The sequence below is a fragment of the Anas platyrhynchos genome, chromosome 3 (assembly GCF_047663525.1).
Source record: "Anas platyrhynchos isolate ZD024472 breed Pekin duck chromosome 3, IASCAAS_PekinDuck_T2T, whole genome shotgun sequence".
NCBI lineage: Eukaryota > Metazoa > Chordata > Aves > Anseriformes > Anatidae > Anas > Anas platyrhynchos.
In genome coordinates, this window is record NC_092589.1 from 59,665,877 (window position 1) to 59,683,054 (window position 17,178).

The following is a 17,178-nucleotide window of genomic DNA, read 5'->3' on the forward strand; positions in this document are numbered from 1 at the left end:
GTACCAGATTTCAGGAGAAAACTTGCCCCTAACAAGGATTACTGATCTCTTTTGGGCCCATAAAAGTGACTTCTTTAGTTGAAAGGAATGTAAGGTGCCCTGAATCATGTACTCCACCTCAGTATGAAAGATGATAGTTGTCAGCAGTTGTGTTTTTAAATGAAGTAGCAGTAGTGGGGTGAATAAGAAATGCTTCTTACTGGTAAAACTAGTAGTCTTTTATTTGATGACTTGTTAGACTGGACTTTATGGTTAGAGAGTCTGCACGTTCAGTATTAGGAATGAGGTTTCTCAGGGGCCACCCACTGCGCCTTTTTGTGTGTGGCCAACACGTTACAGAAGAATCATCCTGAGAAAGTGAATGTTTACCTGTTTGTTGTATTTAAAATCTCTTTTTCCATCAAACTTGCCTACTTCTTCTACACTGTGATCCAGGCTAGTGCTGGAGATTTTTACCCAGAGATCTAGAGCAAGATCTTGGAGACGCTTTGCATTTTGAGTGGAAGTGGCCAGAGATTATATCCTTATCTGTCACAAAGGAGGTGAAATATTTTCTTGCCAAGTGGAGTGCATCTGAAGGAAAGAGAAACTACTCAGGCATCGTTCCATGGGCTCTAAATAAGTGAATTTAAGAAGCAGACCTGGCTTATCTCTGTGGTGATCTCAAGGAAAACCTTGCCATTAAAACAGCAAACAAGATGTTAGATTGCATGAGGAATGAAACTGTAAATAATACAAAGAAAGTCAAAATGCCCTTAGCAGTTTGACCCATTTAAAATGTATTGTGCAATTGCTGTTGGTCACCTGTGAAGTACTTTAAATTTGAGGGAGAGAATATGGTTGCCTAGCTTTTCTTTGTACTCATTGAAATATGGCTGTACCTCTGCTTGATGCAGGCACGAAGACATTGGTGAGTGTTCTTCTGAGGGAAATTGTATTTGTTCCTTCAGAAGCTGTGAATGTGCAACTAAAACTCAGGATGATATGAGTTTAAGAGGTAACGAAACCCCCTGATGAAAGTGGAATTTTACTTTACACTGTACCGGGTTCTTACCTGTTTGTTTGAAGCACCCGGTGTTTGTGAGGGAAAGGAACTTGATTCAGGTACCCAGTTCTTACATAATCCTGGAATGCAGGTGGAGTACTAGTCAAGTGAAATGCTAAGTACATTGTAGGTATACAAAAGAGTGCAAAATTGCTGCTCTTCAAACTTGCAGGCGCCAGGTAGTCTTGAGGAACTACAGGAGTTTTTTTCTCTTCAGTACTATAGGTCTGTAGGTACCTTTTGAATAATCCAGAGTTGATCCTATTGAAAATGAGCATGTGTGGCTTAGCTGCGTTTTTAGACCCGTAACTTGTTTTGTTCCCAAGTCTGTTTGGGGGCTGTTAGCACATGCAACCTGTCCTGCAAGAAGCCATGTTTGAGACTTCTGTCTTGCAAAAGGAAAACTCAATACATGATCTTATAATAATTGTTCTTAATCATTCTCATTTCTGGCTCCAAGGGATACTACCAGCTGCCTATTAGATGGGAATAAATGAACATGCAGAAGGCTGAAGCAGTTATGATCAGTGCATATAAAACATATGCTCACAAAGCAACAAAAATCTGGAGTGAAGAGCGGTGCCTGCCACATAGTATGCATCTGTGAAAGGACAGCCTTATCGCTACCACAGCATAAATACCACACACAGCCTTACAACCTTAACTGCACATGTGAGGACATCTCATTAACCTGTATTTCTGCCTTCTTGTGCACATCCTTGAAATGAGCGTTCAGGTAGAAGATCTGCATAAAATGGTGGATAAAAGTATGTGTGTTGAGATAACAAGTTGGGCTACTTCACAACAGTTAGGAGGTTTTTAAATTGCTCTCAGGGCACGGTTCCACACTGCAGTTACTCCAGTCCTGTGGTGAGCTGCCACCGAAGGAGGTGGTTCAGTGTTCCCCCGGCCATGTGCTCCTGCTGCTTCTTCCCCTTGTACAGACACCAATGGCCATCCAATGTTGTTCTACTACATTGATTCCAGGGGCTACGCAGGCAGAAAATCACAGTTTTTGTTGCTTTTTTTTAATCTCTGTATCACCTAACACTGAAGTTGAACGGATGTTAGCGCTGGCACAAAGAAAGAGGCAGGAAAACTGTTCGCTGACAAAGGAAAAGAGGGGAGCCTTCCTCATTTATAGTTGCTGGGTATTTCAGTTCTGACTTAGCACGAGTTTCACAGTAGCTTAAACCACCAGAAGTTGGAACTACCTTATTCTTTTGAACATACAGTGAGCTGGTTCAGGGGGCTTGTTCAGCCAGAAGTTTTGTTGTTTTTTTTTTGTTGATTTTTCACTTGTGTCAGCAGCGTGATTGATGGCTCAGTTGCCTGTGCATTGGTGTTTATGTTAGCAAGTAATACAGCACAACACAAGAGATGCTGAGGACCTGACACTGTATATGCATTTCACAAGCTTCGCTTTGACAAAGTTCTGGCATGGTGTCTCAGAGTGAGTGTTAGCAGGAATTCATTAGGTGCATTCCTCGAGTGCGCCTTCTAGGTTAGCTTCACACAAAAGAAATCCAGTTGCCTGTTCTGAGGTGGTTCCGGAGCGTGAACCAGAGCAGTGGGGGTGATCAGAAGATTTGCTTCAAAAGTACTCCTTGCATCTGACCTAAAATGCTAATGTAGGTATGCTGTTCAAGTCTGTTCCTGGTTCCTCTGTGCTGGCAGTGAAGTTGCTTGTAAAAGCTATAGTCAGACAAAAGGGGAAAAAGAGAAGTTCCTTGCTTGTGTGTGGGATTCATATGGCAGCTGTCCCATTTGTTTGAACTTTCACTCTTTGATTATGAATTACAGAACCTTCACAGGACAAGAATACGATCTGTTGTGCATATAGTACTCATCTGAAATAGGCGAGTCAAAGCATCTCACTTTAAAATTACAGCATTATCATTAAACAACAAACGTTTAATGCACGTACTTTCTCTAAATCTAGTGAACTGTAATCTTCAGTGTTGGTGTTGTATACAGTAGTTACCCAACTTCTAATTTTGTGTTACAAAGTGTTTGAATGACAGGTGAATTAATTACACAGTTACGCTATTTTTTTCAATTACAACTGTGGTTGCTCTAACTCATTAAAAACATAATATAAAGCCTATTTTTGACTTGTTTGCCAATCTGTAATTTCAGGCATGTTTCTAAGGAGTCTTTACAGACAGATTAGTTCTGATCATTCCTGTGTCATTGTAAAGAAATTGCTGTCACTGCTTGCCTATCTCTACCCTTTGTCACGGTTTTCCGCCCTCACATGGAAAATTGTAAGAAAGTGCATACCTGGGATGCAGCTGCTTCACTGTAAGGTCCATAATCCGAGTGTAAAGCCTAATTCATCAGCTACAGTTTCTGGGTTGTGTAGAAAAACCACTAAGATGCAAGCATATGCTGTCTTCTGTTGTTCTTGGGCTGATAGCTTTTGGCAAACGTGGGGAGCACGGAATGGCAGTTTCCGAAGGTGCCAGAGCTCACCTGTTGGCACGGGGTGCAGTTACAGTTGGGATTACAGTCCAGAGGCAGAACATGGCAAAATGAAATGGCAGGGTCTTGGTTTGAAAATGTTGACTACTTTGTTAGATGCTGGGTTTTAAAGAGAAAAGTGATATAAGAAAATAAAACTTCGTTCAGGGTGATTTTATTGTTGCAATTAATGTTTCAGTGAACTTCTCTACACAAAGACTACCTGTTTATCAAATCAGTAGAATTTACTAAATGCCAACTGCAACTGGAAGCTGAACCAGGGCATGTATAGGTTTACCTGTACTTAAATTCAGCAAATTCGTCAGAATTATGGTATTTTCAGAGCTGGTGGGGTAAGAAGTTAGATAAGAAGTTAGAATTTCTTGTGCAGTGCAAATCTGTACCTTCAGTTTGGACTTGGAATGTATTTAAAAATGTATAGTACTTTCAGATCTTCTCAAAAATGCATGCTGTGTAAAAACCTTTCTCCTCCTAATAATGATCTTTGCATAAACTGCAAACAAGCCTTATTTTAAAAAAAGGATCACTTAATTGCATCCAGCTGATACATTATGTATTTTTTACTTTAAAGCTCACAGGTTTTCTACATTTTAAAACAAAATTGGATTTCTTCTGAGGCATATTTGTAAGAGCTGATTATTAAAGCATTCTTCTAATGTAGAAATATATGATTATATTAAGTGTGAACAAGAAAACTACTATTTTTTGTTAGCCTGAGCAAGTAAAACTGTTGCATCTGTAGCCCTTTATAGTTATAATATGTAATCTAAGTAAATAATCTATATCATATTTATTTAAGGGATGTTTATATGTGCTTTGTATCCCGGTTCTCATTTAGGAAATGAATTGTTAGAAATGTTGTAAATAGAAGCAGTGCCTGGATCTACAGCTAAGAACATTCAGGATGTGAATTACATATTTTTTTTCCTAAAATGCTGTTGTGGTGGAGTATTTTTCTTTCAGCTGAGCAGTAAGTTAGATTTCTTTCTCTGTAAAGATGAGGTATTTAAGCAGTCTACTTTTTGCTAGTGCCAGAAGCGATGCCTAGATTTGTATCGTGTGCATTGTGCGTAGAATTTTTGGTAGATTTCTGGTAAAAATGTTTTATGTGAATGCTGTTACCTTCATAGAAACTGTACTGGGCTGCAAATCAGTTTCTCTTTGCAGTTAATTAGTTTGAGTAGTCTCATATCTCACTTAGCATTTAGTCAGAGAATAATTATTGTTTTTCAAACCAAAGGCAGGAAGTTGATGGCAAAACTTCAGTACTGTAGATAAGCTCTATTAGATTTGCATTTGTTTTCAGCTGGTTTCTCAGTGTGATTGTTCTTAAGCTTTTGAAATTGACTGGAATTCATAATGTATAGTCACTTCTGTTGTAAATAATCCCTTCGTAATTCTGTGTGCCAGCACAGCATTCAGCTAATTTGGAGTGTCACAGCTCAGCTTTGTTTGTAGACAGGTTTTTTTAAAATTTGTCATCAGAGCACAGCAGGGATGATTAATACCCATTAAGAATCAGGAAACAGGTGATCTTTAAGGTCCCTTCCAATCCAAACCGTTCTATGATTCAAATACCAGAGCCTTTTGTGACAAATGCATCTGTCTTAGAATCAAGTTATCAAGTTGACAAGTTTTGTACTTGTTTTTCCTGTAAAGATGATTCTTTAGTATTAAAGTTTTGAACATTTTTCCAGGTGTAGTGTAATGCAACACAGTAATGGTTAGCAGGAAGATGTATTTCCCACTTGTTCTCTTACCTTTACAGTTGTTTTTTGTTGTTTTTTTTTTTTTTTTTTTTTTTTTTTTTAGACCACAGGGATATTATTAAGGCAGCAGTGTATTTCTTTCAGTCAGGCACTAAGGGAGCTGGTTCTTGTGTTTGTGACCTGTGTGTTTTTCCAGCTGGGGTTGGTGTCCAAAGAGTTAGACTATCCCTTGCACTTGTTATACAAAAAGTACATTAAAGCTTAGACGTGCCTGTCTGAGTATAGAAACAGTGTTTTGATAGGTTAAAGGACTTGGGGTGGGAAAAAAAAAAAAAAAAGACAGTCTGACCTGAATTGCTGGAATGATTAACTTAGGAGATCTAAAATGCTCTCGGAGTATATTATCAGAGCAGCTAGAAGGCTCCGCTTCAATTCAAACGTGTCTCTTTCAACTTCAGTAAACCCAGAAGAGAGTGACCAGCACGGGGCTGTACAAAATCTAGCATTTGGTGCTGACTTACTGCTGCTTCAGAAAATTAGGCATGACTGTGGAGAAAAATCTGTTCTTACAGCAGTGACGTATGCCACTTGTTTTTCAGAAACAAAATGTCTTAAGTCATTTAAGAACAGTGTGTGTTAGTAGCTCTAAGCCTCAAATAGAGCCCTATAAATGTGCAGTTCTTAGAATTTTAATTACGTTTTGTTTCAACTTTGGTAGACAGTAAGGCTTGTAGACTTTTTGGGGAGAAGGCAAGCAGTGCAAAGCTAAGAAACTGGTCAGTACTGCCTGGTCAGGTTAATACTCTGAGGAAAACAGATTTAGGTAGGAGAGCAGCACGATGTAGTGGGCACAGTAGCTTCACGTGAACTTGTAGAAGTGCTCAGGTATAACGAGACTGATCTGAGCAGTCCTGTTTGGCCAGGCCACAGTGTCACCACTAATTCTGGGATGGAGAATGTCTGAATTTTCACTTTACATTAGTGAAAAGCCAGTAGGTTGTGTTCACTCTTTGAGGCTTTTCTGTTTCATGTTTATTCTGGTGGAGTGATGAAAAATGACTTCTGATGAAAATACTAAAATCTAAAAAGTAAGGAAATAACTAACAAGGAATATCAATCAGTGGAATGTATCAACCGCATATGAGGTCTGAAAGGAATCAAAATCAAATGCATGCTGTTCTGTTCAGCATTTAGCAATTCAGAAGAAATTTTGCAGTTGCATGGCAGGATCATCTGCAGTTAGAACATCCATGTGACCTCCCATGAAGAAACCAGCAAGATTTATTATTGTAGTAATACTTTGAAATGCTAAATATATTGCTGTAAAATACAAGACTTCTTCATTACCTGCTGAAGTTGGCTGCTTTCTCAGGGTTTGTATTGATGCTTTGGCTGTTACCATTTGTTCTAGAAAATACAATCAATGGAGTATGATGGAGTCATCCTGGGTGTCTCAAATTGTCACAGACTGGCTCAGGCATTGCGAGTTGGTGCTGAAATGTGTGTTTCCTCCTCTCCCATTGCTTAAATTCTTTGTGGCACCACCAGGAGAAAGGAGGGGAATTCTTTGTAACCTGGTGTGTAAATATATTTTTGATATCTATAGGTGGTTTATTTGGGCGAGGCATATAGTACTTTGTGGATTTTGCAGTGACATTCAGTTCAGTTGCCTCATTTCTACCTTTTCTGCACCTCTTAACTGCAAAGCACACAGCTTTCTTAAAGCTGCAGCCTTGCAAGAAGTTTAAAGGCAAATGAACAAATCATTGCTGCCAACCACACGCTCCCATGTGTCTTGTAGCTGCTGAAGTGTTTATTGGCTGTAAACTAAACGGATTCAGTTTAATAAAACAACAGATAACTGTCACTTTTTGCAGGCTTACTGAGTAATCACACTGCGATCAGATATGAGAATCATCTAGCACTCAGGAAGGGGGAATTGTGCAACTGAGAGCAGAGAAGGAGCCACACAACAGTGGTGTGACTGAGGAAAGAGCTATTTAGGTTAAGCAGTGATGTAAAATTGCATAGGAAGAGACACGTATGTGGTGTATCTCCTTTTAAAAGAACCTCTCATTCTGTGTCAAGAATTGAAAGTGGCTTTTCTGGACTGTGTTTTGCTGCTTCATTATTTTTTATTCTGAATTCTCCTTGCTGCTTTATTATTGTTACTAGTCATAGGTACCTTTTTCACATGAGCACCTGCTCTACCAGACCAGCGGTAGAGAACATCTTGGGGCAAGCAGAGAGCAACTCTACCTTCAGTTCTTCCAGCTATGGCTTTGTACTCCTTTACTTGGGAGGACAGGAGTTGCTTTTTAAGTTCATCTGTCTATCTGGATTTTCCGTTGATCCTATTAAGCATGTCAGGAAGGATATGCTTCTTTTTGTCCTATTTTTGACGATACTTGGCAATAATTTGTTAAAGAGTTAGCCCTCTGGCTCTAGATCAGTAGTCTTTGGAGGGTGGGGCTGGAGATCTGGCTGGAGTTGCTGCCCATGGGGAATCTGTGCTGGAGCAGTCTGTGCATAAGGGATGGACCCCATGGTATGGACCCGTATTGGAGCAGTTCTTGAGCTGTAGCCTCTGGGAAGCTTGGTTCAGAAAGGATGGCATCCCATGGGAGGGACCCTAGCTGGAGCAGGGGAAGAGCTTGAGGATGAAGGAGCAGCAAAGACAAAGTGTTAGGGACTGACTGCAACCACCATTCCCCTGCACTGCTTAGGGGAGGAGGTTGAAGGGGGTGGATGGGGAGTTGTATTGAGTTTGCTTTTAATTCTTGCTGGTCTAGCCTGTTATCAGTAGGCAATAGATCTCAGTATCTCCCTATGCTGAGTCAGTTTTGCCTTTGATGGTAATTGGTGAGTGATCCCCCTGTTCTTACCTCAATCTGTGACCTTTATCATATTTTCTCCCCTCCATTTGAGAAGGGGGAGCGAGAGAACTGTGGTGGTAATAAGCTTACCCATCAGCATGAAACAATGATAAATAATAAAGAGGTGTGAAAAAATATTGGTTTAGAAATGAAGGATATAAAATATGAACGGTTCAAAAATTCGTACAGTATGTGAAAACACTGAATTAATTTTTAATTGTAGTGTTCAATGCATTTACTTCTTAAAAAATAGATGTATTTCATGTGTATGTCATAGCAGAATTTCAGAGGTTCAGTGCTTTTTGTCTGCTGCTTTTCTATTAACGGAGCATAAGCATGACTACAACTCTGTCAACCCTTATTCAGAGAGTCAACACCCTTGTAAAACAAATTCCCAAATACTGGGGCAGAATCATTCCTCAGAGTTAAAATGCTGGCTCAGTTTTTTAAAAGCCAATTAAATTCTTTATTTCTGAAGTGATTAATTCTGAAACTTGTGAATCGCATGTATGTCTGAACCTGAAATGACCTGTGGAATGGGAAAGTTTAGCTTTATCCATAGAGAACTGATTCTCAGAGCTAATGAGTAGGTTTTTCATATTGCTATTTGTTGCAGAATATATTCCCTGACAATATTCTAGTAGTCTGCTTGCACCATGGCTACATGCAGTGCATGAAAATCAAGGACAGATAAGTATATGTTTCCATATATAGAGACAATAGGAAACAAAATATTTCATTGCCAGAGAGTGCGAATCTTCTTGGAAGTACTCCAGTGCTGTTGGTTCTGTTTCTTTAAAGGCCTGTGTTCTGAAGCCAGATTTGTGGCTTTGACCGAGATCCATCTTGAAATGGTCAGTTGGACTTGAAAGGAAGACCTTACTATTCCTTGTGCAACAAAGTGCATCACTGTCCCAAATATACCCTGCAGGTGGGAATTCTTAGTATCAGCTGAGTGTATTTACTGCTATATGAAAGTACCTAATAAGACAACTGTATGTATTAGATCTGGGTAATATTATACTTGCTGTTCAGCACACGAATGTTTTCTACTTCACAGTTACTGAATTAAATACAGCAATGATCTTTGCAGTGATCTTCAGGTAGGTTTAAGTCTGTTTAAATATGCCAAATACTGCATACTGCAGTGGTGAAGCGTAGAATCCTGAGCAATACTAGGGCTGTTTCCCTTAGTGGCAGTTTGTTTGTCCTCTCTCCATTTTTCTCTTCCTGTGTGCCAAGGTTTGTGGAGCCCTGCAGGGAACTGGGTCAGAGACTCAACTTGGTTAAAAATAACCCATCGGAAGGAGGATCTCTTGTCAGTTCTGTCTTGTTCTTACTACACCGTGTTGTAAACAAGTCTTGCATCTGGGAAGCTGCCTATTGTCAAGTGAGATTTTTCTGAAGGAAATTCCAAAATTCTTGATTAATAACTAACCAATATTGTTTTGTCTAGCTGATGGTAGGTGAGAGAGACTAGTTGGAGAGCTGTCAGGCTGGAAGACAGTGGTCTGCAGTTAGTGAAGTAGATCTGGTAAAATGAAGTCACAGAAATTGATCTGTTGAAGATGGCTGTAGAACAACATTAAAAGGTAATGAATGTCAGGAAACAGTTACTCAATTCAGAAAAAAAACATAGGAAATAGGTGGTCTTAGGTCTTTCTGTACACAGTAATGATCACTGATTACAATGTAAGTTACTAAAATGTTTTTTCAAGTTCCCTTATACCAAGTTACATTACGCTGTCAAGTTATGGTTAATTTTTGTTGTAGCTGAGTTGAGTGGGTTATGTGACTTCAGAAGAACACTTTTGTATGACAGCATATCCTAGTACCCAGTATGAGGCTGTAGTGTAATACTTTTAATTTGGACAGTATCATGTCATTTTCTGTTTAATGTTTGTCCGCTGAGAGCAAAGCTCTTCTTGTCATTGGAGACATCAAAGGATTCTCATCAAAGAATGAGTGCATATGGGTGACAGAAATAACATTATTGACACAATGTTTTTTTTATTTTAAACTATTAATCAAAATCATTCTGTAATCATAGTTACTTTTTTTTATTAAATTACTTAAAAACAGCATACAGGTTATTGTTTTTTATTTTTTTGTCTGAAGTGTAGACCCTTAGCTTGTTTTAAATGTATTGCTTGTTTTTCAATTAAAAATTTATGGTCAATATGTGTAGCAAAACTGGAATATCACGTACTGAGTAATGATGCACTAGTGTGCTCATGGTCTGGTTTAACTTTAATTTTTACAATATCTGATACAAACTTAAAAGGAAACTTGTTTTGCACTCCTGGTGCCTAGCTTATAGGAAGTAATTCCTGGTAATTGTTTCATTTAAACCTAAGAGAAGACTTTCTTCCTCTAAGGTTGAGGGAACAGTAGCAGAGGTTGCTCAGAGAGGCTGTAGGGTCTCCCTCCTTGGATATACTTGAAACACAACTGGACGTGGTCCCAAGCAACCCGCGGTAGCTGAGTCTGCTTTGAGCCAGGGTGGTTGGACTGGATTATCTGCAGAGATCCTTTCCACCTTCAACCGTTCTGTCATAATGTACATTCTTTCTTTGTGTTTATGAATTATAAAACAAACACAGGATTATACCAATAAGAAAATGCAGTCACAGCAGGACTACTAGAATACCTCAGATTAAGAATCTGTTTATAAAATTGGGATCAAAATGTTTATTCTGAATCCCAGTTCTGCTTCTTTCTTAATATCTGTATGTGATTTGTATATACCTATCTATAAAATAAAAATAACTTTGTGTCTATATGCTTTTACTGGGTATCAGACTTGTGTTACCATCCTAGTTAGGTTGACATGTTACAGAAGGTCCACTGGTGATTTTGTTCACTCCCTCCTCTTGCCATCCACCATGTGTGTTGTCACTGCCAGCCTTGAAAAGTGCCTCAGTCTTGCCTCTTTCAGCCCTTTTTTATGGATTGGTTAGTTCTTTAGTAACTCTCTCCAAGCAGATGAGAGATTTTTATCTTTACTATGTAGGTGGCATGCATCTTATTTCCTTTATTGCCTTACCATTGAAGAAGTTAAAAACTGTTGTACTTTTGTATAAATAATGTTTACAGATTGTGGGCTTGATTTGCCTTGTAAAAGAGCCTGGGGGCAGGGGACTGTGATAATCCGGAAAACTTTCCCAGAGAGGTTTTCTGAGGTCTGAGAAGTACATTTTGACACATCTGATAGATGTTATTTAGAAATCCACGTCACCTGGATTTCTAAAACAGTTCTTAACCTTTCATTTCTTTCAGTTCACAAACATTCCCCTACAGTTCTGTGATTCTGATTCTGATTTCCAAGTCCAAGGACCCCTTATTTGAAACCAGTAAGAGTTCTAGAAAGTATGTGCTCAAAGAGGTGTCCTTTGTCAACATACTGCTTCCTGTGAATGTCTGATCTGTGCCAGCTCCTAATATTGTTAATGCTACTGTTACCTCTTTGCAATATGCAAATGCACTGTGTGCAACTTCCTAATTGACAGCTGCTGTACTGATTTTTGTATCAACAGTGTCACGCCAACAGAGCTGTTGGCATGAACCTCGTTAATTGCAGTGCTGTAATGTCAGGATCCTCATATCTGAGGAGGTGAAAACAGCAATAGAGCATTTTGTCTTGAAGATGGCTCTGCATTCCTCAAAGAGTTTAAGGAATTTATTCCTTATCCTCAATAGTCCTAAGAAGATGAAAGTCCTAAACATAAAACAAATCTCACAGAAGCAATCCCTTGATTTTATTTTTATTTTTTTGGTCCTGTCAGTTTAGCTTACTGCCTTGCCTGTTGAGTGTTTAAATCCTCCTTCAAGGAGATTATAGGTAGGCTGTTTTGGGTATGTTCAAGCATGCTGTCAGTCAGCTGAGGGGCTCCACTAGGTCTTTGTGTTTAGTGATTTTGCTCAACCGTCAATCACGTGTCTGGGTTAGAGTCTGTTTGAACTGGAGGACTCCTTTATCCGCCTGGGTGGATTTGACAGCTCCTTGTTCAGCAGTGTACAGGAATTTTTTTCTATATCCTTTGCTTTTTCATTCTCATGATACTTAAATGTTTGTTTTTTTTTTTTTTTTTTTTTTTTTTTTTTACTTTTCTCCACTTTCTGAATCCATGCTTTATTTCCCCTCTCGTACTTGCCTGCCATTGTAGCTTAATTATTAATCTAGTCTTCAACTAAAGTTTTTTTCAACCTGGCAGTATTGACTAGCTCCAAAAAAGACAACTTCCAGTCTGGCACTGATTTTGAAATTGCCAAAAGCCATTGCTGCCTGATGATTGCATAGGCTTCAAATAACTATGTCACTGCTTCCTTTCATAAAAAGCTTTTCCAGTCTGCTTACTTATTTATCTGTTCATGCTAGATCACTGGATCCACAAGCTTTTTTCTTTAATTATTGTCAAGTACGTGGATACTCAGCAGTTTCCCAGGATATGATGGTTATTTTAAAAGCAAAATAGCTCTTGTACTAATTTTGTTTGTTCTACCTGAGTCTTGTTGAGTCTCCACTGCTTTAATTCTGCAAATTATTTAAACTTAGTGTTATTATTTTATCCTTAGGCTGGGTATGGACAATTTATTTCAGATGTTGATGCCTCAAAGTTTTTGAGTTTTCACCTGACAGTTTACTGTCACTTGTTTCCTTATGGCAGTCCCTGCAGTCCAACTAGTGTATTGATACTAATGTACTGTATTCAGAATTATTGAACTCTTTAGTTAATGAACATTAAAGAAATCCATTGACATCTGTCCAGATACTATGCTGCATAAATAGTATATTGGGAAAATCCAAATAACACAGGTGCTGTAGGACAACATAGGAAGTGTAATGCAGACGTATGCAAGTGAATTATTGCAGCTAGCTTCTGTACAACAGGATTTATGAGCACTATGCGCAGCTGTAGACCTGTTGATCCTCCTGGGAGTGCTTTGGGACTAAGTCTTTGTCAGCTTCCCACTCCTTCCTGTGACAGGTTTCACAACAGCTTATTTTCATGAGGTCCTAGAATCCCGGTACATGGTAAGGAAATACCTAAGGAGCTTTTGTTGGGCTATATCTAGCTCAGCTTTAGTTAATAAAGCCATGTGTTTGATAGTAGTTACCAATGTCTCTCTCCTGTTTTAGCAATTCTACAGCATACAGACTAACTCCTTTGGGCCTTGTGGTTCAGTCGCTATGTGAAATCAAAGCTGACTGTTTCTCAGTTGTAACTTGCCTGCAACCAGTAACTGTGAACTTCTATGTGAACTTCTCTGTCCTTCAGGACTGCTTCTCATGAGAACTGAGAAACCTGTCAGGACAGCCTTCTCTTAGTCCAATAAATGTTTATCCTAGTAGTTAGGAGACTAAGAAGATATCTCAAGTCTAGATTTGCTAAACTGGAAGCTTATGACTCAGCTCTGATGTGAAGGGTGAGGAGGGGAATTTGTGACTAGTGGATGTAGATGAGGCTGAAATTTGGGTACCTTCTCTGCATGTATCTTCATAGACAAGGTTTCACAGGCCTTTGAGCCTGGAGAGGGGTTTGAAGGAGATGTACTAGTATTTCACAATATTAGTAGTATTGTGAAAAGATTAGGCTTCTTGAGAAATATCAAGTTCATGGGATCAGATGGGTGCTTCTGAGTGTGTTCTGAGAGCTAGCTAATGTCATTGTAAGCATTCTTTCTTATTCTTGGATCATGAAGACCAGGGATCTTGGTGACTGGGGAAAGACATGTAGCTAGCTGCCTTCAGCAAGGAACTGCATGTTGGTCAGGCACTCTTCAGTCTGCGAGAAAATCATGGCGCACGTGCTCCTGGAAGCCATTTCTTAGCAAAAGTAGTGACTAGGGTTAGCAAGCGTGAATTTGTAAAGAAATTTGTCACCCAGATTGCTATGATGGAAAGACGAGCTGTGTAAGGGGAGTAGAGCAGCAATGTTGTCTACCTTGACTTCAGCAAGGCTTTCACCATGGTGTCTAAAAGCATTGCTGTGTCTCATTTGGAATATTACAGTCTAAATGAGACTGCTGGGTGGGTTAAAAGAAAAAGTGGATTGTTTAATTCAGTCTGACTTGGGGCATGTCATATTTAATGTCTTGCCTTAGCAAAGACCTTACCAAAGCAGGAATGTATCCCTACCAGGTTTGCAGACTCCCAAAGTGTGTGTGGGGGGGGGAGGGTGGAAGCAAGCAGTGTGTTTGAATGTGACAGCTTGAAGGGACCAAAATTTCTCTAAATTCATAACAAAAAGATACAAAATCACTTTGATATAGCACATCAGGGAAGAAAGGGGAATAAGATAACATCACTTCTGTGCTGTATTTCTTAAATGAAACAGCATCTCTGTCATCATTTGGAGAATGTAAAGATCTGCCTTCTTCAGTCCTGAAGTGATTTTATATATATATGTGTGTATATATATATATATATATATGCGTGCATGCTTTTCTTGTGCTCTGAATGCTTTACAGGTTTATTTTTACAACTTGGAAGTTGAGCTGTAGCAAATCTCTATCAGAACAGGATGGAAGACACCATTTACAACTGTCTTCAAATTTTTACTTTTTATAAATCCTACCATCTCCAGGGAAATTCTTCAGGCAGAAATCAGGGAGAAATAAGGGGCAGGACCATTTCTCTAATTTTATTAGTAACATCCTGTTCAATTTTGAGAATTGAACTTGAAAACCCTCATGTCATGTTTCTGGATTACATCTGGCAATCAGTATAATACTAATACCCCTAAAAGCAGATTTTTCTTTTCTGTAGTAGTTAAGAACCAAAGACAGTATAGCTGCTGATAGAATAGCTAGTAGTGAAGTAGGATGTTTATGAGCTTTCTAGTCTCTTTTTTTTTTTTTTTTTTTTTTAAAAAGACCCCAGTAGTGTCTTTTATTCTCATATCATCTGTGAGAGCCTAGGTGAAAAAAAAAGTTAGATAACTGGGAAAAACATAAGATTTAGGCTTGCAACTTCTGGTTGTGAAGAATATGATTCTCTTTAAGTCTTGCCACCTACTATTTAGGGATTCCATGTGAAGTTGTTACTGAAAGATTGTATATAAAAAGTTATGAGCATTTAATGCAAGGGAGGCTGCTTTGAAATGTATGAAATTGCTTCTGTAGAGCAGCTTGTATTTTAAGTTGCCTTATAGAAGTAACTGTGTGTTTTGTTGCAGATTATGGAGCTCTGCGGTGCAACAAGACTTGGCTATTTTGGAAGAAGTCAGTTTTATATTGCTTTGAAACTTGTTGCTGTGGCCCAGTCTGGTCTCCCTCTAAGAGTGGAAAGCTTGAATACAGGTAAAATAAAGGATGGGGAGGGTGGGTTGGAACTAAGATGCTAAGCAGAATTACTGTATTTGCCTTACAGTTTGTTAGAGTAATCTTGTAAATTATTATGGTATGTCTTTTTATATGTGTTGCTAACTTAATACCAGCTGTGGAGAGACTATGAGGAAGTGTGTTCTTACTATGCAATAAATGAGATACCTCACTCGGTAGGAGTAAGGTAAGTGCTGGGCTATCATGGGCCAAGCGGGCAAATACTACTGACTACAGTGTTGAGGACAATTTCATTCTGTATATTACTGTGTGTGATAACTTTTGTGCTGCATCCGCTGAATAAAGTACTATTAGGACTAATGTGTGAAGGAAAAGAGGAATGCACGTTTGCAGGTTTTTGTAGGTGATGAACTTATGGAGCCTTGATTGCAACAAATGCACTTACCTTTTCCAGTGACACATTCCTTTACACTTGGCTTGACAGTTTTCTCCCTTGTGTAGCCCAAATACAGAGATTAATGGCTTAAGATCTTTCTATTGAAAAACCTGAGCTGTACAAGATCTTTATCAGCTAAAACACGTTATCTTGTTTTTTCAAAGGTCAGCTGTGATGTGGGTAACTAATTAGAAATAGGAGATGCTCATTTTAGGATGAGGGTTCAGAACACCACAGAGAGCTTTGATATGAGGCTCTACTGTAGCCTTCCGTAAGTGGATCCATGTCTCTGAGATGAAAAGAGATTTAGGAGGATGATGTACTGAACTGTAAGCCACTGCAGCCTTTTGCAGCAAGCACACAACTCTCCGCTTGCAGATATTTTTGGAGTGCGACTTTGTATAAGGGTGACTTCTGTGGCAAGTTTTGTTTGTAGAATACATGTTATGACAATTTTTATATGCTGATAATATAAAAACTCTTAAGCTTTCTTTCATTCTGAAAAATATAGGTTAAGCAGAGTAGGTAAGGAAACTACATTAAAAGCCACTTGATAGCTTTATCAAATACCTCAGTCCTATAAAAGCAAGGAATCATCAAGTATACTTTCCAATTATGTTTATTCTAGGTTGTACAAATGGTTTATACTGCTTTCATGTTTTTTTGTAGCTTTTTGGAAAAGCATATAGTCTTATGCAACACTTTGCTAATATTCAAGTTCCTTTCTGCTCAGAAGCCACCCTCTGTGTATAAACTTTTACCCTTGCTTTTGTGCTGCATGGTCTACAGCTTCAGAAAATTGTAGCAGAATGTCGTAGAATCAGCAAGTTGGAAAAGGAACCTTCAGCTCCTAATACTTCATAGAATTGGGACTTAATGAATAATCCCGCCATTGTTTATCAAATGCCCATTGAAGCAAGTCTATAATCTCTATATGTAATTATTTCAGAGTTTTCATATGCTTGATTTTAATATTAGATACCTTAACTGGACTTTCTAATATGAAAAAGGTTAGCTGTGATATCAGAAGGAATTTGAAGGAAAGAATTGAAGGTACAGAATTAATTCAAAAATATGAAAACTGTTACAAAAAAGCAACGGTTGGAACTTCCATGATGGTGTACCTTTCATTGGTTTATAGCTATACGAGAAATACTAGTAATGTTTTTTTCTAGGAATAATTTTCTGTAACCGGTTCCAAACCTACTAAATAGAAAAAGTATAATTAACAGACCATTTTATTTTTACCCTGTTTTTAGCTTTGGTTGTCTGTTGCCTTGGTTGCAGTGGTTCCAGTCCTGTCTATGAAGTCCCTGCTTCTAGGATAATTTGGGGGATGTTGTT

General features: G+C 38.6%; 1 protein-coding gene across 17 annotated transcripts in view; it reads left to right on the forward strand.

Annotated features, from left to right (window-relative positions):
* Nucleotides 1-17,178, forward strand: part of REPS1 (RALBP1 associated Eps domain containing 1) — a 64,951-nt gene that overhangs the window by 1,267 nt on the left and 46,506 nt on the right. For 16 of the 17 annotated variants that reach the window (XM_038176552.2, XM_038176550.2, XM_038176547.2 and 13 more), the window contains exon 2: nucleotides 15,293-15,416. In XM_038176552.2, coding sequence (XP_038032480.1) covers nucleotides 15,293-15,416 — 124 coding nt within the window. Of the gene's footprint in view, nucleotides 1-9,570; nucleotides 9,707-15,292; nucleotides 15,417-17,178 lie in introns of those variants that run through there. The other variant, XM_072035969.1, reaches the window with a different exon arrangement.